A 27,932-nucleotide genomic window follows, 5' to 3' on the forward strand; every position below is an offset into this window, starting at 1 on the left:
GATGTTAAAAGAAATGTAAAGTCAACAATATTGTTGACTTTACATTTCCACTGACATAATCACAATATTATATGTATGTCTTTACAGTGATCTGCTTTTCAAGGATGTTTCAGTCTTATAATATAAGCATTTTTATGTATTAATAAATTCCTTTCCAACTAGTGTCTCCTCCAGGATTAGCAGATGATGAAACCTGTTGTGGATTTACAACAAAAATATAGAACAAATTTCTACAACACATTCCTGTACAACTTGGACCTGTACATTGGATCTCTTTTTATCATAGTAGTATTGGAGACTAGTGTGTACATATACATAAATATTTATCATGTCTATCTATTCTTTGCTGCTCAGGTCCCTGATCGTAGTCAGGCCATCCTCCCATGATTAGATGGAGAGAACAGCTGATTTTCCTTTGCCTGCCTTTTGTGTTGAAGGACTGAGTCACACAGTTTTGTCAACCACATATTTTATTTTTTGGACTTTTTTGAAAGAGTACCCATAACAAGGAGTAAAATTGTACAATACTCTTTTTCCTAAATCAGTACCAACTTGTGCGCACCGCATGGAGTTGGCGCTCAGAAATTGCAGCTCCTTGATTGGATGATTGGTTGGCCCATGGGTGAGCACCGGGTTAATTGTGCAGGCTTTTGAGTAGTTCTCCTTGTCGCTGATTGTTACCATGGGATTGTGTGACGGAGTGACCCCGTCCATTATTTTCCAGGACCTGATCTGTAGTCTGCAGGCTATTAGGGGTGCACACCTACTAGTCTGTGGGTTTGGGGTTGGATCAGTATGGAGACTGGGACATCACTGGCACTGATGGGTGCTTATCTAAAATCTGTTATGTTGGTGGTTGTGTATGAGTATTTTTGTGTATCGGGGGGAATCTATGTCGGCTGCAGGTGATAAGGAGCACCTGTTACCCGGAGGTTGATGATTATGGGGAGGAGTTCAATTAAGAGAGGGAGCCCTTTAAATGGAGAAAGACTGGTGGAGAAGGGAGCGAAAAATGGCTGGGAATGATGTAAAAGCTGGAGCTGATGTGGGCTTGATTGGTAAAAAAAAGATATGTACAGACGGTAGTAATTTTTGGGACTGAACACACATGTGGGGAGCAAAGGGGGCACAATAAATAGCTCCACCAAGAAACCAGCAAGGAAAAGTCTGTGAGTTATTCCGGTGACGCTGAACCTGGTCACCGGGAGGTGGAGTGGCGGACAGCAAACACCTGGGCCCGTGATGAAGAGGGCGATCGCCATTCGCACCTCATAACAGATTGTTTTTCCTGTTTCCGTCTCCTTTGGCTTCTGTGTCCAAATTCCAAATGGAGAGCATGGAAAAATATATGCATTGCAAATGAATATGCAAGAAGAAACCAAATAGATTCAATTAGTGACACCCAGAGGTGAGAAGGCAAATAGCACAGACCCTCTCAGCTGAATGTTTCACTTTTTCAACATTAACCAATTTAAGTCCTCTCTTTGGAATTGGTCAATCACACACTCTGGTGTGACGAACCTCATCCACTCATCTTCTTTCCAGAAGACAACCATGACAGCGCACACCTGAAGGTTCCACCGAGATTTAAACTCGGATCACTGGATTCAAAGTCCAGAGTGCTGACCTTTACACCATGGAACCCCTTCCACAGGCAAACTACGCTCTTAGTCATGCAAATGCTTGACAATATAAAGGTTTAAAGCAAAGTGGGGTTTTTTTTTGGCCACCCTTCCTGAGTCTGGTTCTGCAAGAGGTTTCTTTCTTCCTGTTAAATGGGAGTCGTTCCTTTCCACAGTCGCCTCAGGCACGCTCAGGATATAGATATATATATATATATATATATAATATGCCAAATTTGGTGGCATGTTTACACATCTGTTTCATTCTTGGTTCAATTACTAATCTGTTTGTCACAGTCAGATGATATAAATGATCCTTGTTTGAATTAAGGTAATATATATCATTCCAGCATAATTGACAAGCACAGTCAGAGAAGTCAAACACACCAAAGAGAGGAGAGGCAGTGAACCAGTGGGTGAAAGACTTCCTCGCTGAGTATGCAGAGAGCTTCCCACAAGTCTCCATTGTCCTTGAGGCCAACATCGACAGGTGCATCTATGGTCAGAAAGGCTTCGAGGACAGCAGCTTTGAGGAGATGTGGGAGCTCTACAGTCAGCATGGAAGATTAAAGAAGAAGCCAGAGCAGTTCACTGACAGCGAGAGAGACAGAGCACAGAAGGCCTACAGCTCAGTGAGGAGGTGGTTGAACACACCGGTGACCCACATCACAAGTGTGACGATGAAGAGGTTCAGAAAGTATATTTATGAGAAGGAGAAAGTAAGTGTTCAGAAAGAGAAAGTTTAGAATTACACAGAAAATAACAAATACTCAAATAGGTGGTATTTCATCAACTAAGTGTTGAGTGTTGTAAGTATGCTTGTTTGTGTTTGGTAAGTGAAACGTGGTATATCATACATTCTGATTGTTACACTGCCTTATTGTCCAGCAACTGCAGGAAAGCACCTCTAAGTATAGTCCTTCATTATGGCCCGGTGATGAAGCTGAGATGGCAGCTGCATGCGAGGCTGTGGAACGTAAGTAAGACACATCAGTCAATTTATATGAAGTCGTTTTATGTAAATAAGTCATAATATAAGATAAAAAAAATGTATACATTTTTAGACTCTACCCAGTCCCAGGAGTCTAAGACTGAAGATTCTGGTTCCAGAGACAAGGTAAAGCTGCCAGACTCCAGTGTTTTCCAAAGGCTTTTTCACCCCTCTTCACCACCCAAGCTGCCAGAGTCCGCCGCACCACCCAAGCTGCCAGAGTCCACCGCACCACCCAAGCTGCCAGAGTCCACCGCATCACCCAAGCTGCCAGAGTCCACCGCACCACCCAAGCTGCCTGAGTCCACCGCACCACCCAAGCTGCCTGAGTCCACCGCACCACCCAAGCTGCCACACAAGAAGCGCATATCCAGGATCCCGCCCAATCAGCCAGAATCTGCTGCACAGCCAACTGAAGCCCCGTCCGCATCCCAAGGCCAGGATTATCCACTGAAACCCCCTCTAAGTGACTCACCTGTAAGTAACATTTACAGTGAATGCAAACATAAGTGTGAGACGCTTCTTTAAACTGTGCTCCATGTGTATCATTGCATGTTACAAATAATAAAAACAACTTTGCTTTGTACGTGTTGTGCGTGTTACAGGTGGAGTTAGAGGGCTGGGTACGTCTTTGGGAAAACCCAAATGGCATTCCAGCAGCTGACATCTCATGGCTAAAGGAGGACACAGAGAGAGGTCTCTTCCCTGCCGTTCAAATCTACAAGGACATCACTGGTGTGCTCAAGAGGCGAAGGGTGATGAAGTCAGACCGCATGTGTTTTTCCCCTCCAGAACCTCCAGGCTTCGTCGGAGGTGCTCTGCCTGTACCACACCTGTTTTTCCACAGCCGTGTCTTTGTGTGGTGCCCTGTAGGAGTCTGGAGATGTTCCCTGAAGTGTCCTCGTGGCGATGAGTGTGTTGGAAAGGGTCGTAATGTGTACCTGTACAAGTCTGGCTACCACCACCGGGTATAACTCAATTCAGCTGTGTTAGAGTAAAAACATCATGGCTGAATAATGATTACAATGTATCTAAACATGTAAAAGGAAAAGTTCCTTGAAAATCATCTTGATTTGATTATATGTTATTATCATTATTATATACACACGTGGACAAAATTGTTGGTACCCCTCAGTTAAAGAAGGAAAAACCCACAATTCTCACTGAAAGCACTTGAAACCTACAAAAGTAACAATAAATGAAAATTTATTGAAAATTAAATTAAATAATCAAAATCAGCCATTACTTTTGAATTGTTGATTAACATAATTATTTAAAAAAAAAAAATAATGAAATAGGGCTGGACAAAAATGATGGTACCCATAACTTAATATTTTGTTGCACAACCTGTTGCAATCACTGCAATTAAACGATTTCTGTATTTGTCAAAGAGCGTTCTGCAGCTATCAACAGGTATTTTGGCCCACTCCTCATGAGCAAACTGCTCCAGTTGTCTCAGGTTTGATGGGTGTCTTCTCCAAATGGCATGTTTCAGCTCCTTCCACAGATGTTCAATGGGATTCAGATCTGGGCTCATGGAAGGCCACTTTAGAATAGTCCAACGCTTTTCTCTCAGCCATTCTTGGGTGTTTTTGGCTGTGTGTTTTGGATCGTTGTCCTGTTGGAAGACCCATGACCTGCGGCTGAGACCAAGCTTTCTGACACTAGGCAGCACATTTCTCTCCAGAATGCCTTGATAGTCGTCAGATTTCATTTTACCTTGCACACATTCAAGACACCCTGTGCCAGATGCAGCAAAGCAGCCCCAAAACATTGCTGAGCCTCCTCCATGTTTCACCGTAGGGACAGTGTTCTTTTCTTCGTATGCTTGGTTTTTGAGTCTATGAACATAGAGTTGATGTGCCTTACCAAAAAGCTCCAGTTTGGTCTCATCTGTCCAAAGGACAGTCTCCCAGAAGCTTTGTGGCTTGTCAACATGATTTTTTCCAGCAGTGGTGTCCTCCTTGGTCGTCTCCCATGAAGTCCACTTTGGCTCAAACAACGACGAATGGTGCGATCTGACACTGATGTACCTTGGCCTTGGAGTTCACCTTTAATTTCTTTGGAGGTTGTCCTGGGCTCTTTGGATACAATTCGAACGATCTGTCTCTTCAATCTGTCATCAATTTTCCTCTTGCGGCCACGTCCAGGGAGGTTGGCTACTGTCCCGTGGGTCTTGAACTTCTGAATAATATGAGCCACTGTTGTCACAGGAACTTCAAGCTGTTTAGAGATGGTCTTATAGCCTCACCTTTAAGATGTTTGTCTATAATTTTTTTTCGGATGTCCTGGGACAATTCTCTCCTCCGCTTTCTGTTGTCCATGTTCAGTGTGGTACACACCTTTTCACCAAACAGCAGAGTGACTACTTGTCTCCCTTTAAATAGGCAGACTGACTGATTATGAGTTTGGAAACACCTGTGATGTCAGTTAAAGGACACACCTGAGTTAATCATGTCACTCTGGTCAAATAGTTTTCAATCTTTTATAGAGGTACCATCATTTTTGTCCAGCCCTATTTCATTAGTTTGTTTTTTTTTAATAATTATGTTAATCAACATTTCAAAAGTAATGGCTGATTTTGATTATTTAATTTTCAATGAATTTTTATTTATTGTTACTTTTGTAGGTTTCAAGTGCTTTCAGTGAGAATTGTGGGTTTTTCCTTCTTTAACTGAGGGGTACCAACAATTTTGTCCATGTGTGTAAATGATGTATTTGCCGTCTTTAGCATGAGTTTACAAAATATCTTCCTTCTAACTTTTTTAGTTTGACATTTTAGGTGAGATTATATATCAAAGCAACAATAAATACTTAAAAAAGATCATTCACACAAGCTGTGATTTAGGAGGACAACTGAAAGTGTATTCATGCATTTCCCTGAACGATGCTGAAGAAGCACTTTGCTGCCGTTCCTCTGGAGGCTCGTGCTCTAAAGTCAGTGATGTTACTGACTCTTTTTGCTGGGACAAAAACAGACTGAATCTCAGTTGCTTGTTGAAAGATCCTTGAAAAAGGACCAACCGTGTTGTCTGTGAGGCCACAGTCGGCTGTGTCACCATCCACATCATTATCTGAGAGAGGGAAAGAGATAAAGACAGTCCTGTTCAAATGCATTGCAAAAAGTCTCATTTTGGTGGGACTGACACAATATTCTGGTTTTCTCTGTATCAAATATCTGAGAATAAAAACATTTAAGTTGTTCAGACGCTTGAGATGAACAGTTCATCATCAACCAACACATCTGGAAGTAACATCATTTTCCAGAAAATGCAAACAGCATTTCAATTGAATATTAATTTAGCTTGCAAGGAAACACTTGAGATAACTAACACACACCATATCCTCAGGTTAGCTTATCGCGCCCTTTTAGTTTGGTTTAACATAAAATGGCTTCATAAGCTAATAGCAAATCAAGGCTAATCTGGAGGAGATAAGGTCAGCTGCTGGACTTGCCTGACTTAGAGAACTGTAGAAGTGAAGGGAAATCAAGAATAAAGCCAAACACATCACTTCCACGTCAAAAAGTTGAATGTTAGCGCATTAACTAACGTTAGCGTCTTAGCTAGCTATAGCGCTAATGTTAAGAAGTTTAATGTTAGCATATTAGCTTCCACTGGCGCTCTAACGTTGGCTGGCTAATAAACATTTTTCTTAAATGTACAACTTACATCTGTTTCCCTCCCACAAGTCTGTTTTATAGCATCTGGTATTCATCATGAAATAACACCTGGAGATGTATTACAGAGAGTAAGAGATGTGGAAGCAGCATCAAAGCTGAAAATGGGAACTTTAAACCTTATTGGATGTTAAATTAAATGTGCTGAAGAGCAGGATTTCTACACACATCACCATCATCATGATGAGAGCTCAGCTGCATAGAAACATAAGAAGAAGCTCCGCTTTGTGTGATTAATGATCATCAAAGATTTGTCACTTTCAGTCAAGAATTTGTTCCAATAATCTTCCAGTGAACTGATTGTGGATGTGAAGTTTTTTATAGCAAAGTGAAAAATCTTACAGCACCTGGTATTCCCAGGAGGTCTCCCGTCCAAGTACCAACCAGGTACTGACCACCTGCTTAGTTTCCCAGATCGGAAAGAGGTCAGGGTGGAACATTTCTGAAAGCTTCAGACCAGCTGCAAATCTTTTTCATCAGCTGATGTTGCCACAACCATTGTCATTTCTCACTGAAGAAGTCCTGAAAGAGAATTTTAAAAACCTAAACTATACTTCTCTGACGATTAGAAATAACTACCCTTGTGGATAAAAAGCATGCCATTAACACCAATTTCTCTGATGGAACTTTGTGATGAGCCGCTTTTCTCCGCTACTACTTAAAGAGGAACAATCAATGGATTTTCTATCATTTTCTATCTTGTCAGTTCAGAACAGTGCCGTGTCCTGCTTTCCGGGGCAACTGGAAGGCGACTTTTAAAGAATTCCACAAAGACTCACGGGAGAGAAAATGTACCCAAAAAATGGTGTACAGATCTTTTTTATGCACTTGTAATAACTTTGTAATAACACCTGTGCACTTTCTCACCTCCCTGTTATCTGCTGTGTATCGATGGAGATGGTATTGACCGCAACACCATCACTGTGAACCAGAGCGGGTGAGACTACTATAAATACCGTTCGCTGCCCAAGTAGTATTAAGTGATTAGGGCTACTGTTTCTGGCGAATACATACTGACATCCTTCAGGGATTAGTCTGTATTTCCCCCGATATGTTCGGGTCATGAAGTCCAGGTTGGTGGCCAACAAACACCTCCCTTAAAAAAAAAAAAAAAAAAAAAAAAAAGCGCCAGAAAATGCATCTGTGATCACTTTTTTTCATCTCATTCTCTGTCAAATCCAATAGCTGTCCTGACATACATACACTAGTTAACTTTACTCGGCTATTAACAATACGCACTTATGATTGTTATTTATGAAGTGACAGGAACTTGGTGAAAAACATGCGCAGTAGCAATATTCATCTCTCCCGCTCAGCAACGCACCAGTCCAGCACACAGGCCGGGTCACTGAGGGGAGCCTGCTCACTCCACTTTTGCGCCGTCTTGTCCTTTCTTTTGGATAACAATAAATAAGGTAAGTTATCAATCATGTTCGTTAATATGTTTTAATTAGTGCTACGACTGTTAGAGTTCGCTAGCTAACGTTAGCATTTATTGGCGTTAGCGTTAGCGAGCTACCAAACAGGCCTAACGTTAGCCTATTCGGTTCATGGTCAAAGCGAGTTTGGGCGGTTTCCCACCATAGTCCTGTGATTTTCTTAAAACCTTTTTACAGTTCCAAAGCCTAATTACTTTGAAAGTCCCACATTTGAAATGTTGTAGCACGAGTTTTCCGTTTTCACCAAGTTGACAGGATGGCATTTTGGCCGGACTTTCAAATTTGCAACGTGGAAATAAGGTTTTTTCAGTGAACGCAGCTTTAATGTGTCTGACGCAGAGAGGAGGATAAATGAGCTTCATAATGCACTGGCGCTGTCTTTCCTTGGAGAAATGGTGAAGTTTTTTTTTTAACTTTGAATACAGTGTGGGTGAAGGAAAAATATGTCACGCGAATGAAAGCAACAGTTGTTTATGAGTACATTAAACGTCAGGGCTGCAGCCATAGTTAAATTTCCATGGAGCAGGGAGTCGTTTGCTCCGTGTTCATTTGACTCAGTCTGAGTCTGCAGAGAAGCTGCGGCTGCGCACCGGTCTGTAGCCCCACAGAGTGCAGGGATGAACGGCTCCTCTCCTGGTCCTTCTCCCTCTATGATAAACTGTAAGTCACGTATAATGGGCCTGTGACCAAAATGAGTGAGAAATCTGCTCATTCTTTATTTCGAAAGGATAAAAAAGGGGAAACCCCTCTTAATCTCCAGGTTTACTGCAGGACCAAACATGTGTTTCAGTGTCAGATGTTGGGAATTTCTTTGACTCAGGAAGCATGACAATAGCCAAGCAGCTGGGAAATGCTTGCTATCCAAATCTTGCATCCTTCTCTGGGTTCCCTTGTTCATGTTGTAACTTCTCTTCATTTGAAGGTGACTCAAATATAAACACAGATTATCCCAACATTTCACACACATGGACTTTAAGAAAATGTGTTCATTGTCAGAGCTTCTTGTGCCATGATAGTTAATGTTAATGTCATTTTTTCAGTTCCCTCAAGTACTTCAAACACAGTCGGACTTTGGTCACTTTTTGGGGTCTAAGTTGTTTTCCAATGTGCAATTTTACTGTCAAAAGTATTTTTAAACCTCTGATTTTTTAAAAAGAAATCTGTGACGATTTAAGTTTTGATTCTTGTCTTGTCTCGTCATTTCCTGTTTTATTTTGAAATCACTAACGTCCCTCTCCTTTCAGGTACCTTGCCCTTCCTCCTGAGTCTGCGTCTGATTGTCTTCCCTGATTCCAAAGTGTTTCCAGCCGTTCTCCTTGGTTCCTCTTGTGCTCTAATAGTCTGTGTCTCCCTTGTCTTGTGCCAGTGTGTTGTTTCCACCATGAGCCTCACCCTCGCCTCTTTGTTCCACAGCCACAGCTTCCTTCAGCCTGCAGTCGAGCGTATCCTTTGTTGTAATTTATTCTTTATCCACAGCTTTAGTTTTATTACGCTCAGTTTCACAGCCTGGTTTTGTTCCTCTGTTCTTTTTGGAGTGATCTTTGTTGTAATCTTTTAATCATCTCCGTTAGCGGAGCTTTTGCGTTGGTTAATTGTTTTAGTTTCATAGCCCTCCGTTAGTGGAGTGATTTTGTGTTTTGCTCTTGGAGGATCTTTGCGCCGCCGTTATAGGTGTTCTGATAGATAACTGTTAAGGTTTCATAGTGCCTCTGTTTCTGAGAGAGCTTCTTTTGTTTGAGTCCGCCTCGTTAGGAGAGCTGCGAGTTTCTTATCTTTAATAGCTCTTTGTTTTCCTCCTGGAGTGGAGAGGCTTTTGGTTTGATCACTTTCACAGCTGCACTCTCCTCCTCCATAGTTATTGAGGAGAGTGCTCAGGAGTTTCACAGCCCGTTTCTTTGCTCTGTGAGCAGATCATCAACCTGTTGTTTATATGAATAAACAGTCTTGACTTTGAACTCGACCCTGCATCTGTGTCCTGAGGCCTCGACTAAATCTTCAGACATATTTTTACTTTGTCTAAATTTAAGTTTTAGACTAATCGTCGAGCAAATTGTTGGTCAGGAACATCCCTCGTGGGTCCAACTCTCCTCAGCTGAACTCAGATGGATCGTCCCAAGAAATCTACAGTACATCCGATGTGATAGAAGTACAGCCTACAACCCCTGTAGAGCTTCTGTTGCTGCTCTCTGTCACAGCTGTGGATTGTTTCTCCAGTCAGTAACTTGTTTGCTGCTCTGTCAGATAATGCAGCGACACGTGTTTCCTACAGACTGTCACAGACATTTTTGTGCTGTAGCTTTTGAATGCTGCTTTATCGACAGCTTAATTTAACTTAAAGCAGCACTTTGCTGCTTGTTTCCTCCTCTCTCCCCCTGCTTTTTCTGCCTCTGCTTCTATAAAAGTGCTGCTCTGTTCTGTTAATAAACCCTTTCAGTTTACAGCCTCTGAGGCTGTTTTTACTTCTCAGAGCATCCTGAAAAGGATCATGAGGCCGATGCCAGATAGTGAGGATGAGCACAGCAGCCTGGAGGAGACGTGCAGCTCAGGCTTTCTGAGAGACCACACTGAAAATGCTCAGATTGTAAATGTTCTCTCAGAGAAACAGACCTGAACAATGTTCATCTCCTAAAGCTGCTGCTGATTCTTCACACTGACTCCATATTTCTGAAACCTGGTGGTGGAAAATCTACCCGGTAACAGGATGGAAACATTGTTTTATTTTACTGCAGAAAGACCAGTTTCTTTTTACAGGTGAAGCAGAGATTCTTTGATCTTTGGGTAAACTTGAGAAAGTTCTGCTGTTCAGCATCTTAATGGCAGCTTTAAATACTTCTGACTGTGTCTCTGTGGGCTCCTCTCAGGAACTGCACCAACTCCTGAAGCTGTGGACAGGTTGGAGTATACCTCCCCAGCACCTGTATGCAGGAGTTCCTCCTGAAATGACCACGCCTGTAGCCTCAGCCTGCAGGACCTGCTGAAACTGCCTCTGAAGAGCCAAAGCTAGCAGACATTCAGAGAAAAGCTCCAAGCGTCTGTTAGAAGTACAGACTTTGGCTTTGGAATGATCTGATGTGAATAATGTGAGAAACTGAGCGTCTTTAAGGTGAACATTTCAAAGTTGTAGCAGTTAGTCTGTTCCTCTGTTTCATGCTGCTCATTGAAGGCTGTGGAGCAGTGAGCCATGTTAAGGCTTTACCTCATTAACTGGAAGTGTGTGAGGTTGGTAACAGTTCAGGAGAACTGAGAACAAACATTTCAATCTGAAGTTTTAGTTACAAATGTTAAAGTTTGGTTAATAAAGACGATTGAACATGAAGTGTTTGGTGCACTTTTCCATCCAGCAGTGTGTGAACGTTGGTGAACTCGTCCAGTTCTGCTGTGGCTGCATCAGCTGCTGTGGTGCGGCTGCATAGATGTGGAGTGCATCCATGAAGGGAACATCGGGGTCAGGTGACCTGGCCATGTTCTCGCTCAGGTGTCCTTCAAGCTGCACTTGGGCTCCTTCAACTCGGTCCGTTTCACCTCCGAGGTCATCAGAGCCGTGTGGTCCATCCCAGTCAGTCCCACAGTCTGCCTCCACCTGAACACAAATAAAACACCATCACAGTTTTAAGCTTATTCAATAGTTTGTAGGCTTTCTGGAGACTTAAACAAAAGCTTTGGCATCTTCAGATGTTTCACTGAAACATTTTCAGTTGCAGTTTTAAACTGAAGCTATGAAATCAGTTCTCCTCAGTATAAATATTAAGTTCTGTAATCTAGCCAAATCATTTTAGGCCTTTTAAATGTATCATTTAAATAATGGCTCCTGATATGATGCACTCAGCTGTTTTAACACACCTGATCAGGATCCTGAAGGTGTCTGAATGATGTCCAAAGCTGGTGGGGAGACTGGCTGCCTGCTGCTCTCAGGCCGTGAAGGTTCCAAGCATCCATGAAGAAGGAAAGTTGCCTCTGCAGCTGAGGCAGAAAAGCCCAGTGGAGAGCAAAGAGATGACTCATCATCAGGGGTCAAAAGCCCTTCTCTCTCCAGGCTGAGAAACAGAGTATGGAATGGGTCAAGGACTGGAATGGAAACATCTGTCCATCAGCGTTCTATCCTGGAAGAACAAGAGACATGATTCAGAGAAACATTCCAAGCAGGAAGAGAAGATGTTTCTGCTCTGAATTAGAACTTCTAGCTGCTGGATGTTATGACTCTACAATGAGGAAACTGATGCTCATAAGTTCAGTGATGGCTTTAGAAATGTGTGTCCAGCTTAATCTGGTCTTGGTGGAGCACTCGCCTGAAAAACTAAGTCTGAAAATGTTTGATGCTGCTGCAAATACAAACAGTTCCAACACAAGAAATAAGAAGAAGGAAAACATGTCTGAAGGTCTTTCCCCCTCAAATATACTTTACATTTAGGAAATGTGAAAAAACAACAGGCTCTGAAGCAGATGACAGATGTCATTCATGCTTTGTTCAGTGTTTTCTGTCAGTAATGGAGGACAAAGCAGAGTTTGTGAATGAGGCCAGTGAGAGTCCTGCAGAGGAACAGCAGGATGAACGTTGGGGAATAATAACACTCGTTATGTGCTCTCCTGCAGAGCTTTTCTCATCGCTATGGAAACCTCACCGTTGGATACGGACACTCCTTCCAGGAACGTGTGAGTCTGGGTTCTCTCCTCGCTGTTCCACCATGAAATGGGCGACCTCAGTATTCTCAGCAGCCTGTCAGAGCGCACAGCTGATGGCAAACCAGACGTGTTGATGGCACCAAGGAAGCTCTCCAGCACTGGAGATGCTCCATTGTTTGTTGCAGCAGACAGATGAACAGTTAAACGGCTGAAGCATCTATTCCAGCGTGAAGGACAAAGAAAAAGAAGATATAATGCATCAGATCTAAATCTGAAGAAGGTTCATTCACAGCTTCTTTGACACAAAGCAGAGAGACTGCACTGATGCAGCTTACAGAGGACTTTCACATAAGGATCCACTTCATATCAGACTCACTTTGCAGCAGCAGTCCCCTGGCATGAAGGAATGATTTCATCATTCTGTGTCCTGTGTTTGGGGGACTTAGTTGGATTTCTGCAAAGACGGCATCCAGCTCTGCGTCACTCAGTCAGAACAACATGTCCGACCTAAACCCCAGGAACTCCACCCGGGGAGTCTTAGGGTCGCTCAGGTTAGAATTCCACACTAAGACAAACGTGATTTCATGTAGATCTCATGGACAGACATCGCTGCCAAACATTCCCACAATGCACTTGGGCCTAACAGGTCAGGCAGTCTTTCCCAGCAGTGGATCCACTGACCTGTATGAACTGCCTTTCTGAGCTAAAATCATCAACTGGTTCACAGCTACGAGCCCTTAACTCACTGAACAAACTACAGCTGCAGCAGTGTTGTTCAGGCTGTTCACAGCAGAGTTAAACTGCAGTTTAACTCACTGATGACAAGGTCTTCTCCTCCTGCCTGATCCCATGAAGATAAACTCCTCTGACACACTGATCCACCTCCACACCTTCAACACCACATTCACTGAAGAACCTCTGCATCCTGCACTCTGCTCAATTCATTCCTCTGTATCTTTATAGAAAGTGTCTTTCTGTCTGAGAAACACTCACTGTTGAGCAGAAAGTTCACTCTGCACATACCTGCCTCTTTCATTCAGAAACACATTTTCAGCTTCATGGATTCATGGAGGGATGCACAGATATATCGTCCTAACATCGGTATCAGCCAATACTCAGCTTGTTATCTGCAATCGAGGAATCAGCAGAAAGGATAACATGAACCGATGGCATTGACTGATGTTGAGCTGGTGTTGCAGGAGCTTTGCCCTGAAACTGACCGGCTTGGCCTACAGTTGCAGATTCAGCAAATATCCAGCAGATGGAAGCTTAATTCCACAGCAGGCAATCTACTCTTCACAAGAACATTTTGTTTGGGTTTACAAGTACTGAAGTCATTGAGTAGGTAAGAGTTTAACTTTTGAAACTGTGACTCCATTCTTCACCCTGGGCTGGGACTCCTGCCCCTGGAAATCTCCTTGACGACACCTCCTCCTGAATCTGATGAATAGCACCAGGAGTCATCTGGGACCTGGCTTGGCACCTCCTTCCACCACAGGCGCAACTGCCTCGGCCGCCGGATTAGTGGCACAATGTTCAAGGAACTTAGCTTTCAGAGCAGGACCCAGACCAGCGAAGAAGCGTCGAAACTTCTCCTCTCTTTGTGCCACATCTCCATAGTCGGGAAATGCCTCCACGACCAGCAAAAACGCAGACTTGCTCAAACAGGTTGGAGGAATCCTCGCGAGCTCACCGTAGTAGTCGCCGCCATCTCCCGTCCCTCCAGCCAAGGAAACTCTGGCTTCCGTCACCAGCAAATGGAGCGGGTAGATCCACCAAACAGAGACCAACTGAACTTGACAGGGTCATGTCTCCACGCCGCGTCATGCTAACTTAGCCTCGCGCTAACTCACACAGCAAGCTAACTTCCATGGACCGGCAAAAGTCTAAACATATAAAAACATCAGCTCTGCCACCAATGTAACCGAGCTTGCTGGGTTCATTCAACTTAACACTTTAAAATAAAAACATTAATGGAGACTGGATACTGAGTTTAACTTTCAGAACCTGCCGCCCCCGTTTTATTACTCCTCCCAGAATGCACTTTTCCAGCAGGACATTTGACATGAGAATACAATACAATACTGTCTGTTACACTTTATTATTAAGGTTAGTCATTTTAAATCAAAGAAAGGGGGATACAAGTGAAAGATATTGGTACGACTGGATTAATATAACCAAGTGTCGCTTTGAAGATACTTTGCCTCTTCACATAATGTGTCCATGGGGTGTTCATGACAGGCAGAGACACAGATGCAGCTCATACTGAGGTTAAAAAATGTGCGAAATCTAGTGGTTGTTAGAATAACTGCACGTGAAAAGAAAAATGCTGGCCATGACATATTTATTCTTCTTTTTTAAAAAAAATCCTTAACCACGCTTGTTTTCTAATAATTTATATATATTTTATTACTAATAATTTAGCTAAGTGAAGCTCTTTTCTAAAACCAATCGGAAAGTGACGATGTTTGAAGTGAACTTGTTTGTTTATGTGTAACCGTGGCAACCAACAAAATGGCGTCCATGCGGGGGAGAGTCGCGTTATTTGAACATGCGTTTTAGGCTATACTACCTTTGTTTTGTGTCTCTGACCAGGTGATGTTATTGCCTAAATCAAAGTATGAATTGATAAAAAGGTGTTAAAGGAAAGTGTTGATATGTTCTGAAAGAATTTTGAAGCAGAGTTGGTCTCACTTGACACAAAGTCAGTTGGTTAACAGATGAGTTCAAAGGCATTCAAAGGGACGCTACAGATGCCCACAAAAGCACAGGTGTGTCTGCTTGTATGAACATTGGACATCACATCAGTGATGTAAGTTGCTGTACTGTAGAGATCTTTGTGGAGCCCAGGAGGAACACCTGCTCAAAGTTAATGCACCCCGAGCCTCGGGGCTGTTGTAAGATTAAAAAAATGGGAGTCCCAAAGCTGTAAGCTCTGGACTCCAGGTGGTGGCTTAATGTCTTCCCCATCTGTCAGGGCATCCTACCGGCCACTTCACCCAGAGGAGAGGAGCGAGACACCGGCCAGCCGCCACGATCCGGGACCGACGGAAGCCGCCCAGGGAGGCTTCGGCGTCGGTCCTGGACCGAAGAGCCGGCCGATGTCCCACCCAGCACGCTCCAGGCCAGGACAGTCTATCAGACTCCATACCTACCACCTGTATCACTGCAGGAGGGGCAGAGCCCACTGCAGAGACCCTGGAAGGAGTCTGATAGAGAGGCGACCCTTCACGGCTCCTCGAGGGAACGTGTAGGATTAAACTTTCAGTGGTCCTACTGGCCCTATTTATATGATTTCTACGTTCGAAATATGATCACATGACCAGTAGACACCGTCACTGTTGCCCCGGTTTTTACCATATATGGAAAAAAAGAACTCACAGAACCTTCCATAAATGGAAATCTGCAAACGTCAAACGAATATCCCCAAAATAGGGGTCTATCAGTGACATGATTGGTCACGTGTGCAGGTGAGGTTGGACGTGCATGCGTCACCCCAGCACCTCCATGCTCCATGGAAACATGGTAGGGATCAACATCAGCCTCTCAAGGCAATTCTGTGGTAAAATAGAGGAAACATGTCACAGTTCATGTTCATGTCACAGTTTATGTTTTAATAGTCTTGCTTTCAGGTTATGTTCAAGTCATGCTTGTTCATGTTCATGCCTCATAGCCACAGTCTTGTTATCTTGTTATCAAAGTTATTTATTCATAGTCTTGTCACAGTCACAGTTAATCATAGTCTTGTCTTATTTTTTCCATATCCTTGGTTTTTGTTAACGTTAAGTATTTTTGAATCCGGCTCTGTCACGCTTTTTGTTCTTGCTTTTTGCTCCCTGTTTTTTGGAATAAAACTTTTTGTTGAACATAAAGAACTGCATCTGGGTCCTACCTCGCCACGAATCGTGACAAAACATATGGTTCCAGCACCTATAGAATTGGGAGAAATGTGAGAAGTAAGTGAAACACTGATGCTAGTTCATGTTTAACAGCTTTAGCCCATTAAATACACATCTCTTTTAAAGGTTAACTGTTCTGGCCAACTGCTTAATAATACTTTATTTGTTTTATTACGTAGGATAATGTTTTGTCCTTCTTGTGGATTCAGCCTTGAATCAGTTCATGTGGCAAGGACATCAGATTATTGAGTCCTGATAAGACAACTGAAGGCAGTGTTTAAAAGACATTTTAAATTGGACTTCACAGTATAACTACACATTCATTTGAATACATGATCTCTGAACAACAAGATTATCATTGATCCACTTACTCTCTTAATGAAATCTGATTACACTGTGAATCAGGAAGCACAGTAAGATGTGCAGTGGAGTCATTACACAACTCTGGGAGTTTAAAAGAGAAGCAGAGGCAATCACACTTCCACCACTGAAAATGTTCCACTTTGGCAAAGGTGAAAGGTTGGGAAAGCCAGCAATTTGGTCCACTTCAAACTTTGTGTCATGACAGCTTTCTGATACCATTTCTATTTAGAATTCCAGAGGTCCCATTTTTAGATTGAGAATGCTTGGTCATTGGAGAGCCTGCAGGACCTGATCGTACACAGCAGCACCATGCTGCAGACTGCAGGGTGTTTTAAACGTGTTGGGTCAATGGAGGAAAAGCATTCAGTTATCAATGATTACCTTCAGTGGTATTTAATTGATAAGAACCACACAGCATTTGAAAGGTAGTTTATTTTATTGCTCTTGCCCAGAAAGAGTTAAACATGTGACTGACTGTTAGTTAAAATCCTCTGTATTATTGCATTATGGCTTCAAAGATGGACTTGGCAGCTTGCAGTTTGTCACAGCACTGCAGCAGTATCCTACAGTCCTGACCCCTGTTCTGTCACTCAAGTGAAAAGTTATCTGCCACAGACACGGAAAACTTATTCCAACCCCAGCTTAGTCCTGCCTGAAGTAACAAGAGGAAAACAAGAAGTTTGTGGGCAGACTGCCTTCTGACTGCGAAGGTTAGTCAGTTTAATCTTTATCAACATAAAATATCATCCCAAGTCTTGTTTTAGATTGACATTTTCAGTAAATTAGTCCAAATGCTTTCTGCTTTTAGAAAGAGACACTTCAGTGACCCTGGAGGAGATCTTCATGCTTGCCACAGGTGTAGCAGGTAAACCTCCTGCTGGCACGGATCCTGGAGCGTCCCTTCAGCTCCTCACCAGTTCAAACTACCCCATGGCAAATACATGTGCCAACACATTAAAGCCGCCTGTCTCTGATAACTACAACAGCTTTAAAGCCAACATGAACTTTGGAATTAAGAATTCCTGCTTTGGATGCTTTTAAACACACTGAACTATGAACACCTGAAATGTCCCAAAAGAAAAAGGTTTTGTTCAGGTTGGAGATGTTAAACACTCAGCTTTAAACTCCTGTTTAAACCTCTGTTCTGTCTTCTCTTTTTAAAATCTACAAGGTGCCGGTGTTCCTCTGTGCCGGAGGGTAATGCATAAGAATAAAATGTTTTGCCATCCCAGTTTATTTGTCTAAATGTGACATGAAGATAAAGTTCAGCCATGTTGTTCAGAGTGATGTAGTTCTCTACAGCAGACTGCCACTGAAGAGATGGTGTCAGACCACTTTGTCTCTGTGGTTCTTCAAAGGGATGCAGGTCATCGTCCCCAACAGTAACTGGTGGTGCTGCTCAGGGTCTGTGAAGATGCTGAGAATCCACAGTTCATCCCATTGAATCTGGGAAGAATATACAGAAAAACAACCAGATTTACTTTGTTTTCTCTCAAAGTTTAAATGTTGTTGGCGTTCCCTGCCAGTGATTGGCCAGATTTAGTCAACAAGACTCGTATGCAGAGACACCACAAGACGACATGATAAAAGCTCAAATACACCATCAAATAAATATTAGAACTAAAGTGATGCTGACTGAAGCATGAGTGTAAATTCTCAGACGTAATGACTGATTTTAAAGTGACAGCTTCAAGGAAGAAACTATTTTCTTTTTATATATATATAATTTAAAAAAAGCTCTCTGGTACATATACTGTTTTCTGAGCTTTTACAGCCTCAGTCCAACCTCAGGTTAAACTCATGTAACCATGATTTTCCTGTGAATGCTTCATGTAGATGTAATAAAAGGTCATCCTGTTGTTTTTGCTTTAACATGGTTTGCAGTGTTCACCTGTGAGACAAATGATACATCACCTCTGCTCATCCAGATGTTCAGTTAGACTGCCGAACAGCACGGATAACGTGAGCGTTCCAGTGGTGCTTGTGTTCGTCCAGTTCTTTCTGTCGTGCTCCCAGACGGCTGTATCGCAGCAGCCTTGTGTGTTCGTAGCTGCTTTTGAACAGATACTTCTCCCTCAAGTCACCAAACAGATCCGTCCAAAACTGTGTGTGAGTATGCAAACACACATTTTATTCTGAGGAAATATATCACCTTCCTCCTGTAAAATACAGCTGAATTGCTGCCTGTTGTGTTTTAGGTAGTTTATTATGTAGAAGACATTTAAAATCTTAAGCAGGAACTGAATTGATTCAACATAAAAAAAACACCAAGTAAAAGCGAGCATTGTCTTCATCAGCACAGTCATCTACAGTAAATCCAAAAGTGTGATGTGAAGTAGATAATCAGTGAAGAATAAATACGAGATAAAAACCTTTGTTTGCCAAAGCAGGACCTCCAGCTTTCAGTTCACTGCTCAGATGCTGAAGTGCCATACATGTGACTTCTGGCTCCTGCAAATGCATCTCTGTGCGCTGATCTTAAGGAACGATGAAGTGCTGCCATCAGTCCATTTTCTGCCACAGTCTGTGCGGCGGCGCATTGGAAAAACTCAAAGCTCAGCAACACACTCAATGTCATTTTGAGCACCGACACCAGGATCATTGTTGGACTTTCCACATGTGAGCCACATCATTTTTGTTGAGAAGCCATCGATACGGCCACTTCAGGCAATCCCAAAAGGTTTCAGTTTGTCGTTCCCACCAACATGCCACACTGAACAATACTCTATTCCAGATGTGTCAGGTTCTCTTCTTCTGTTCATCACATCACATCTTCTGACTGTAAAAGAGTACTTTTGTTTCAGAGGCTGCCACATCGCTCTGTAACCTAAAAGCTGCCTGATCCCTGAGGTTCCTCAGAAAAAGCTGCCTGCACAGCAGCAACTGGAGCGTAGTTCGTCCTCTCGGTCAGGTCTGCATTTTGTAGTCTTTTGAAAGTGCTGACACTCACTGAAATGTTGTGCTTGGTTGCCAGTAAGTCCAGCATGACTTCAGAGGCAGGGTCCTCAGTGAAATACTTGTGGATAAGTTCATCCACCACAGCTGCTTCAGGACCTGATGGATGAATATATGAAAACACCACATGAGAAAAAAGTAAATCCACTGCATTTACACTCTTTCGTGTCAGGTTTTAAATGATTATGGATTAACAAAGTAAGAAACTGAATATTGTTAATGATTCACTTAGATTCTCATACATTTAGTGTTCATCCCAGTAGCTAAAACGCAGTAGAGTTGGAAACCTTGAAAAATGCCACCCTAAGTAGTGGAATTTGACATTTTATGTTGAGGGTGCCTCTCTGTTTTTCTGAATGTATTATTCTTCATCTGTTGCATTTAACATAAGCTGCATGTTTTGAGTTTATTTGTTTTGAGGTATTCTCAATAATAATTCACAGTACAATGAAGAAATCCATAATCTTTAAGAAGATGATCAAAATATACCTTCCTCTTGAAGATTTCTGCAGCATGAGCCACAGTGTGACAGGACAGGCTGAAGATTTATTCCACAAAATGGACAAAACATCATCTGGTAAAATACAAAGGGGAAAGGACTCTTAGCTTACACATGATGGTAATTTGCTGTGTAAAGTTGAGAAACTAATACTCATCTCACTGATAAAACAGTGATAACAGCACAGTTAATAAACATCCAGCATCAGTGTCTCACTTCCTTCTCAAACTTTTCCTAATTTCCCTCTCTTTATCCATTAAAACCTGAAAACTGCCCAATTGAGTTGTGGTTTGTTGTGTTGCTTTTGTATTCTTTGACACTTCAGGGCCACCGTAGAGACCGCCTGGGAATACCAGCTGCTGTATTCGTGGCACCTCATTTAAGTCAGTCTGTTCTAACAGCTTCCAGCACTGCTCAGCTCACAGACTTCATCTGTCTGAATTCTTCTGGAAAACAAACACAAATTTTATTCTCTCACCTTCTCAATTCTCTGTATTGTTGAGGATGGTGAGAAGGGAAGAGTGAGGGGTTTCCTTCGAAAGTCCACTGTCATCTCCACAGTGTTGAGCGGGTTCAGCTCTGGGTGGTTCTGACTGCCCAGAGGACCAGGCTGGACCCTGCTTGGCTTCCAAGATCAGGTGTGTTCAGGGAGGTGTGGCTGTAAGCGACAGTCACTGTGACAAATATGGATTATATAGGTGCTGGAACCATGTTTCCTCTATTTTAAATCAGAGTTTATTTGAGAGGCTGATGTTGATCCTGCACATGTTCTTCTCTCGTGTTCGTTCTCTTCAGCTGAAAATTAGGCTTTCAGATAACTTAGTGTCTGTCAACCTCTTCTGTTCCCTGTGTGTAGTTTTGTGTTCAGCGTCACACAGAGAGACCGAGGAAGCTTAATTTAATAATATATGTTGTTTCTGCATCTCACTTCCCTCACTTATGGCCGTACTGCCCTGAACACGCCTGACCTCATCTGAGCTCAGAAGCTAACCAGGATTGAGCCTGGTCACTTAGATGGGAGACTGCCTGGGAACAATAGATGCTGTAAGCTCTTTTGCTTCTCTACAAAAACCAAAGAGGAAGCTGCTGTCCCATTGAACTTCATATGAAGTTGGAAATTATCTCAACAACCTTCCCATTTTTCTCCAAAGACTGTGAATGAGAGCACACACAAATCATGGCATCTCATCTAAGTCAATCTGTTCTAACAGTTTCCAGCAGTGCTCAGCTCACAATGACTTCATCTGTCTGAATTCTGAGAAGTTAAAACATTTATAAAAAGTATTCTATCAAAATAATACCAAGAAAACTGATCTTTTCCTGATAGGAAAAGATCAGTCATAGGAATTCAGGAAGTTTAGTGATATTAAGTAACTTCCCTCAAACAGATCAGTCAACATGTCTGTACTGGAGTTACTGCATAAAGTCTCATATTATATTTAAAGTCTACTTTCATCAACTAAAAAGAGGTTGAGAAACAATCAATTCAAAGACATTATAGATTCACTTGCTGTGTCTTTAAAGTTTGCTGCTCATACACAGAAGGTGGCTTGAAGAAATATTTTAATAGATTAAATGATGGACCCCAGTTTAGTCCCCAGAATGACCGAGATCATACATTTACAAGCACAAGTTGTTCCTTAATATTAGTTTACTTCTTTTATAAACACTACTTGGATATAGTATATAGCAGAGTGTTAAAGCTGTTTCTCTTCTCAGGAACACAGACAGCACGCAGACACATGTGACATCATGAACAGAGAAGGAATATTTCTGTGAAACGTTAAAGCTGTAACGGATCAAATACAGGTGCAGATGAACAGGTTTTCATTGTAATCACACATGATGTTCAATACACACATACAGCAATCTGTTGTATTTTTGTACTGTGCTGTATCTTTTAAAATGGCTTCATGTTTAATATTTAATAGCAGTGAGCAGTTAATAATGCACAGACATGAGAAATTCAAAGGAGACTCTTTGGAGTCTTCACTCCTGGACCTGTTGCCTAGGCGACCCGACCTCAGGTAATTATCGATTGTTGAAACATGTTCAGTCTTTAATGTCAATAAAATCTCCTTTAACTGTGAAGGAAGTGGAGTCTTTATTGATGGGAATTTGTCGCCCTCTGGCGGTGAAAATATAAATAGCATCATGTCAGTTTGGGAGTGTTTTTGAACGATTGAATACTTTAGTTCTTATAACTGTAATAATGAGCAACTGGACTTTCTGAATATTTCCCTTCTCATCTGAAAGATATCTTCACCTTTAACTAGTTGGTGACTGACAGCTGATCTGAGGACTGGATAGTGTAGTGATATGATTGCCACCTTCCATGTGGGAGACCTGAGTTCAAATCCCCTTGCATGACTCCAGTAGGGGTCCTTAGGCAAGACCCCCTTACCCTACATGCCTACCTGTAAGTCGCTTTGGATAAAAGCGTCTGCTAAAATGCATAAACATAAACATGATCAGCAGCTTAAAGACTATTCACACTTGGCAGGTCTGTACGGTCACACTGACACACCTCAGTCCAAACCATCGGTTTTCTTTGTCCAGAATGTGGACATCACTGTCCTGAAAAGAGTGTCCCTTCACCTTAAGATGGAGGTGAACTGCTGAGCTTACAAACTGCACATCTGTATCTGTCAGATAAAAATATGATGACTCTACAGAAACGGACATTCAGGACCAGAGGGTGAAGAACTTAGAAGATGGGGACCTCACCCAACCAGAAAAGGATGTCGTACCTGATCCTGAACTTTGATGTCTGAATCCAGATTTTACCAGTAAGAAATGTGGATTAGAACACGTAGAAAAACTGAACAAATGTGATGGAAATATTAATATATTCACAAATATATCAGGTGTGAGTGTTGAGATTAAAACAATATGTGATTTGTTCTGAAGGAATCGCCTCATTAACAAGCTTCTGCTCTCAAACTGCACAGATCTGAGCGCAGAATGGGATTTGTTGAATTGCTGGACATTTTCCAGCTGAGACAGGTGGGAGCAGAATATTGAAAATACAGCCCCTAAAAAGACATAAAAAGATCACACCAGCTTCTCAATGAGGAACATACATGTACATGTACCAGTTAAAGTCAGTTTTTGACACTTATTTTGCTTTTGATACATAATTCTTGTTCTGACGATAAAAATATTTCATTCACAGCAAGTTGTGTCCCTCCACACATGTGCAACACTTTTAAAAAAAACAATTCAACGTGGCATCAGAAAATAAACTGCGAGTGACACGACCAACAGGAAATGACATCATCAAGCCATGTGCTAACTAACACAATGAATAGAGCAAAACTAAGTCAGTAACGATGTGTAAAATGTAATTAATCCCACAGCACTTTACACTATGAAAGTATACGTAGATGTGCACAGAAAAGTGAACATCTGCACAAAGATGTCCCGGTTATCAGATTTCTATGGAACATTTTACTGATCTGATCTGCATGCAGTTCTGTCTTCACCCAGCTGTCTGTTTGACTGATTAAAGGAGAAAAGTGCTGATATGTTGGCGGCCCGTTAGCCATGGTTTGGTGAGGCAGAGTAAAGCTGTTCTCTGTGCAGCATCTACAGTGGAAGTACAGCAGATGTAGGGGTGCACGGTGTAAAACAGTTGTGTTCACAGCTGGTTTACTCCCCTGTTACTTGTGTCCTCTGCAGTGTGTTTGGGATAATGTGGGATGGGAATGTGTGAGCGAGCTGCTTCTGGGTTTTAGCTGTTCAGGAAACGGCTTTAAGGTTGATGGTGTGGTTTTGTAAATTTAACTCTTTATAATCAAATGTTTGTAAGAATGAATGCGTACAGGAAATACTCAGAATATTTTGTATTGAAACTATTTTGTAAAACAGAGACACCTCCTCTGTCAGGATGTGGTTCGGCACCGTCAGTGGTCAGTTAGTCCGTTAAGGCCTGCTGATGGTGGAGGATGATCATGTCCCACGATGCCTCCATGCTGTTCTTGGCTCTGTGCACATTTTCTAGATCAATAAAACAAATAGTTTTGTACCATATTCTGTTTCTGCGTTTCTGTAATCAGCCGCTCAGAAGCTGCCTGGTTACAGTCCTCTGATATATTTAGTTTTTCTGATCTATTCCAAAACGTGTGAGACCCTCCACCCATTGCGCCATCATCTTTCAAAAGTTTCAGTCCATGATTTAGATGATTCTCCAGTACAACATAAAAGAATAATAACATCGATAATATCGAAAGAGAAAAAAAAAAAAGCATAAAATTCTGAAGGTTTTCACCTCAAATATCAACATGTTTGACTTCATTTTACATCAATTATTATTGTGGTGATAAAATGTTAGAATTAAAGTTAAAGTCCAAATATTGTGTATAAAGGAATTTCAGTACTCTTTGTGAGCATTTAACAACAACATTTAGCAACTTTCTGCCATCAGAAACTAGTTCCAGTCCAGTTTTCCTTTCATCATCAAACAGGAAGTGAATGTGGAGAAACATCAGGATGAACCCTGGCTGCTCACCAAACTTCTGCTCATTGGAGCAGAATCAGTGAAGATCTGTCAGCAGGTTGGAAATTCATCTTGGCTGATTGCAGCTCAGTGATTCCTCTCTGATATCACAGTTTGTCACATGTGCAGCAAACTAACTGCAGCTGACATGAACTGAATGGTCTCAGTTGAAGTGAGCTGCAGAGAAACACAACATACTGATATTCAGTGTGAAGCTTTGACTGGAAACACACAGAAAAACAACATCCTGGAAGAATGGCAGCTTCCATCTTTAAAGGACTGGAAGAGGAAGAAGTTTCCAAGGAATCATTCAGAAGAGTTTCAAACAGAAACTGACTGAATCCATGAATCTGAAAAGGTGTTTCTGAGTGAAAGAGACAGACATGTACAGACTGAACTATCTGTTCAACAGTGATTCTCTGACAGGAGGAAACTCTTTATACTCAACTCAGAGAGACTGAGGAACCAGGTGGCCTGGACCAGAACCCAAATCCAGGCAGCAGAGGTTCTTCAGTGAATGTGGTGTTGAAGGTGTGGAGGTGGATCAGTGTGTCAGAGGAGATTCTGTAGAAGGACAGAGTGCCAGCAGGACGGTCCACATACACTGCTGCTCTGTGAGAGACAGAGGAGGAGGAGGAGGAGGAGGAGGAGGAGGAGGAGGAAGATATGTGTGTTCTTCTGTTATTGTACCAGACAGAGTAACTTCCATCAGAGCAACTCAGACTCCAGGACTGATCATTCCTTCCAAACACACAGTCTCCGTCTCCTCTCCTGCTGATTCCTCTGTAACTCACTGATATATAAACTCCTCCTCTCCACTCGACCTCCCAGTAACAGCGACCAGTCAGAACATTTCTACACAGCAGCTGAGGACAGCCATCAAATCTGTCTGGATGATCAGGATATGACTGAACCTCCTCCACCCATGTCACCTTCCTGTTGTTTTCAGACAGTTTCAGTTTTCTGTTCACTGTGTTTGTGTCGATTGTGAGTTGACAGGAATCTGATGGAGAGAACAAACACAATCCAGCTGCAGTTACTGATCTATCATCTGTTCACTTTGATCAATGAGTGATGTGACAGTGTGAAGATGGTTGGATGTCATGAATCAGATGAAGAACACACTTACACTTCCTCAGACCTGGTGTCAACCATCGTTCTCCAGCAGGCTCCACCCTGAAAGGAGGAGGGGGGTCAGAGGTCAGAAAAATGAGGAAAGAAAAGAAAGTGAAGAAAGAGAAGAACGATGGATGGAAGGAAATCTGTGTGAGCTCATTCTGAAGTTTGAAAGCACCACATGTTTTTTTATTATTATTTTTCATGATTCACATGTTCATCATCCTGACATTTCACCATTCTCATCTATTCATCTAAATGTTACAGCTGAATCCCACAGTCGTATATCTGAGATTATACAAATAGTACAAAGATGAAAAGGTCCTTCCACTATATTATAAGAAATAAAAACTAAATAAGAACTAAAATCTCTAACAACAGGAATGCTGGGGTGCCCCTTTATGATCCTACCAAACCTTTACAAGAGGTGTTTCAGGATTACCTGAGCCATCCCTAACTATAAGCTTTATCAAAAAGGAAAGTTTTAAGCCTAATCTTAAAAGTGGAAAGGGTGTCTGCTTCCCGGACATTTACTGGCAGCTTATTCCACAAGAGAGGGGCCTGATAACTGAAGGCTCTGCCTCCCATTCTACTTTTAGAAACTACAAGTAAACCTGCAGTTTGGTAAGTAAACCTGCAGGGGGACAATATTGAACAAGACCAAAATCTGTGAGAATGATTTGCCTCGAGACATCCACGCTGTCTCCAACATACAGATGAATTGGTAGAGTGTCTGTTCTGATTTAGCACCTTCATTTAGCAGGTTTCCTTCCCTCTCCCATTTCTGCTTTACATACAATGAGCTGCCTTTCATTTGTTGTAGACTTTTATAAAGTCGAAAGATGTTTTTTTGGTTTGAGCCCGAAGCATATGCTTCCCTAAAGACTTTCAATAAAAACTTATCCCAGTGCTCTTGTGTGATCTCCTTCCATATTTCATCAGTGCTGTGACCAACCTGTAGAAATCTATAGAAATCGTCATTATTCAAACCAAATTCTCTTTTTAGGTTTTGAAAATAGTCTAATTCTTGGTCTTCGCCCCTGCCAAATGTACCTCGAGATGATTCTATCTCACTCCTGAAACTGTTGCGCAGATATATCTAGTGGAAGGGATTGGAAGAGATACAATAATGTCAGCAGAATAACCATTTTAACTGATTCAATGCGAGATCCGAATGAGAAAGTTCAGTGAGAACAGTTTCAACAAATCTGTTGAACCTAGATAGCTCATGGACTCAGCCTCCAACCTCAAATGATACCTTTTCTTCACATTTTCTGAGGGACTGTAGTTAAACCTCAGAATTTGGGTGAGTTAAACTTTCATTTTATATCCAGAAAAGGATCCATATTCAAAAAGTGAAAACAACTGTCCAAGGGATTGTTCTGACAACTGTACCAGTGTGTCATCAGCAAGCAAGGAGATTTTTTTTCTTTCATACATATTCCTTTAATGTCTTTATTCTGAATGATCCACTGACTGAGGGACTCAATAAAAATCACAAATAGAAGGGGGCTAATTGGACAGCCCTGCCTTGTTCTAGTGAAAAGGGGGTTGAAACCAGTCCATTAATTTTAATTCTTGTCCTTGGATTATTATAAAGAGCTTTTATTGTTGTGATGAAAGTATTGTGAAAACCAAAGACACAAAAAAGACCAATTGACACAATCCAAAGCTTTTTCTGCGTCTAACCCCACTTATACAGCTTCCAAATGACTTTCTGTTATGTGGCTCATTACATGCAAGGACCGTCTAATGTTGTCCTGGGTTTGTTTGTGTTTATGTTTATGTTTATGTATTTAGCAGACGCTTTTATCCAAAGCGACTTACAAATGAAGATATAACAAGCTATATAAAAAGCTAACAATAAACTACATAGAAGGAACCCACTAGTCCGACTCTGTCAGAGGTGACAGAGTAGAGATAGGGTGCAGGCATAGAAGGAAGTGCAGAAAGATAAAGTGCAAAGATAGAGGGGGTAGGTAAGTATAATGTAAGTGCTAGGATAGGAGATGCTCTCTGAAGAGCTGGGTTTTCAAGAGTTTCTTGAAGATAGACAGAGACGTCCCTGTTCTGGTAGTGCTCGGTAGGTCATTCCACCATCGTGGGACGACAAATGAAAAGAGTTTGGATTGTCTTAGGCGTGGTGTAGGCACTGCCAGACGACAATCCTGGGACAATCGGAGGGACCGAGTTGTGACATAAGCCTTTGCAAGAGCATTCAAGTAGATGGGAGCCGTTCTATTAAGCACTT

General features: G+C 42.0%; 2 protein-coding genes and 1 non-coding gene across 3 annotated transcripts in view; all 3 read right to left on the reverse strand.

Moving 5' to 3' along the window:
- LOC140313857 (uncharacterized) overlaps positions 1-27,932 on the reverse strand; it is a 75,522-nt gene that overhangs the window by 23,706 nt on the left and 23,884 nt on the right. The window contains exon 2 of the mRNA XM_072392212.1: positions 21,247-21,251. Within this exon, the coding sequence (XP_072248313.1) occupies positions 21,247-21,251 (5 nt within the window). The remainder of the gene's footprint in view (positions 1-21,246; positions 21,252-27,932) is intronic.
- On the reverse strand, positions 1,573-1,644 carry trnaq-uug (transfer RNA glutamine (anticodon UUG)). Its single transcript has one exon. It is a non-coding gene; the product is annotated as a tRNA-Gln (tRNA).
- Positions 24,482-27,932, reverse strand: part of LOC140294513 (protein NLRC3-like) — a 1,060,349-nt gene continuing 1,056,898 nt past the window's right edge. The window contains exons 12-13 of the mRNA XM_072379594.1: positions 25,695-25,741; positions 24,482-25,568 (exon numbers count right to left, since the gene is read on the reverse strand). Of these exons, the coding sequence (XP_072235695.1) occupies positions 25,009-25,568; positions 25,695-25,741 (607 nt within the window). The 3' untranslated portion in view covers positions 24,482-25,008. The remainder of the gene's footprint in view (positions 25,569-25,694; positions 25,742-27,932) is intronic.

The sequence above is a fragment of the Leuresthes tenuis genome, unplaced genomic scaffold, assembly GCF_036924035.1.
Source record: "Leuresthes tenuis unplaced genomic scaffold, fLeuTen1.0.hap1 SCAF_1, whole genome shotgun sequence".
Lineage (NCBI taxonomy): Eukaryota > Metazoa > Chordata > Actinopteri > Atheriniformes > Atherinopsidae > Leuresthes > Leuresthes tenuis.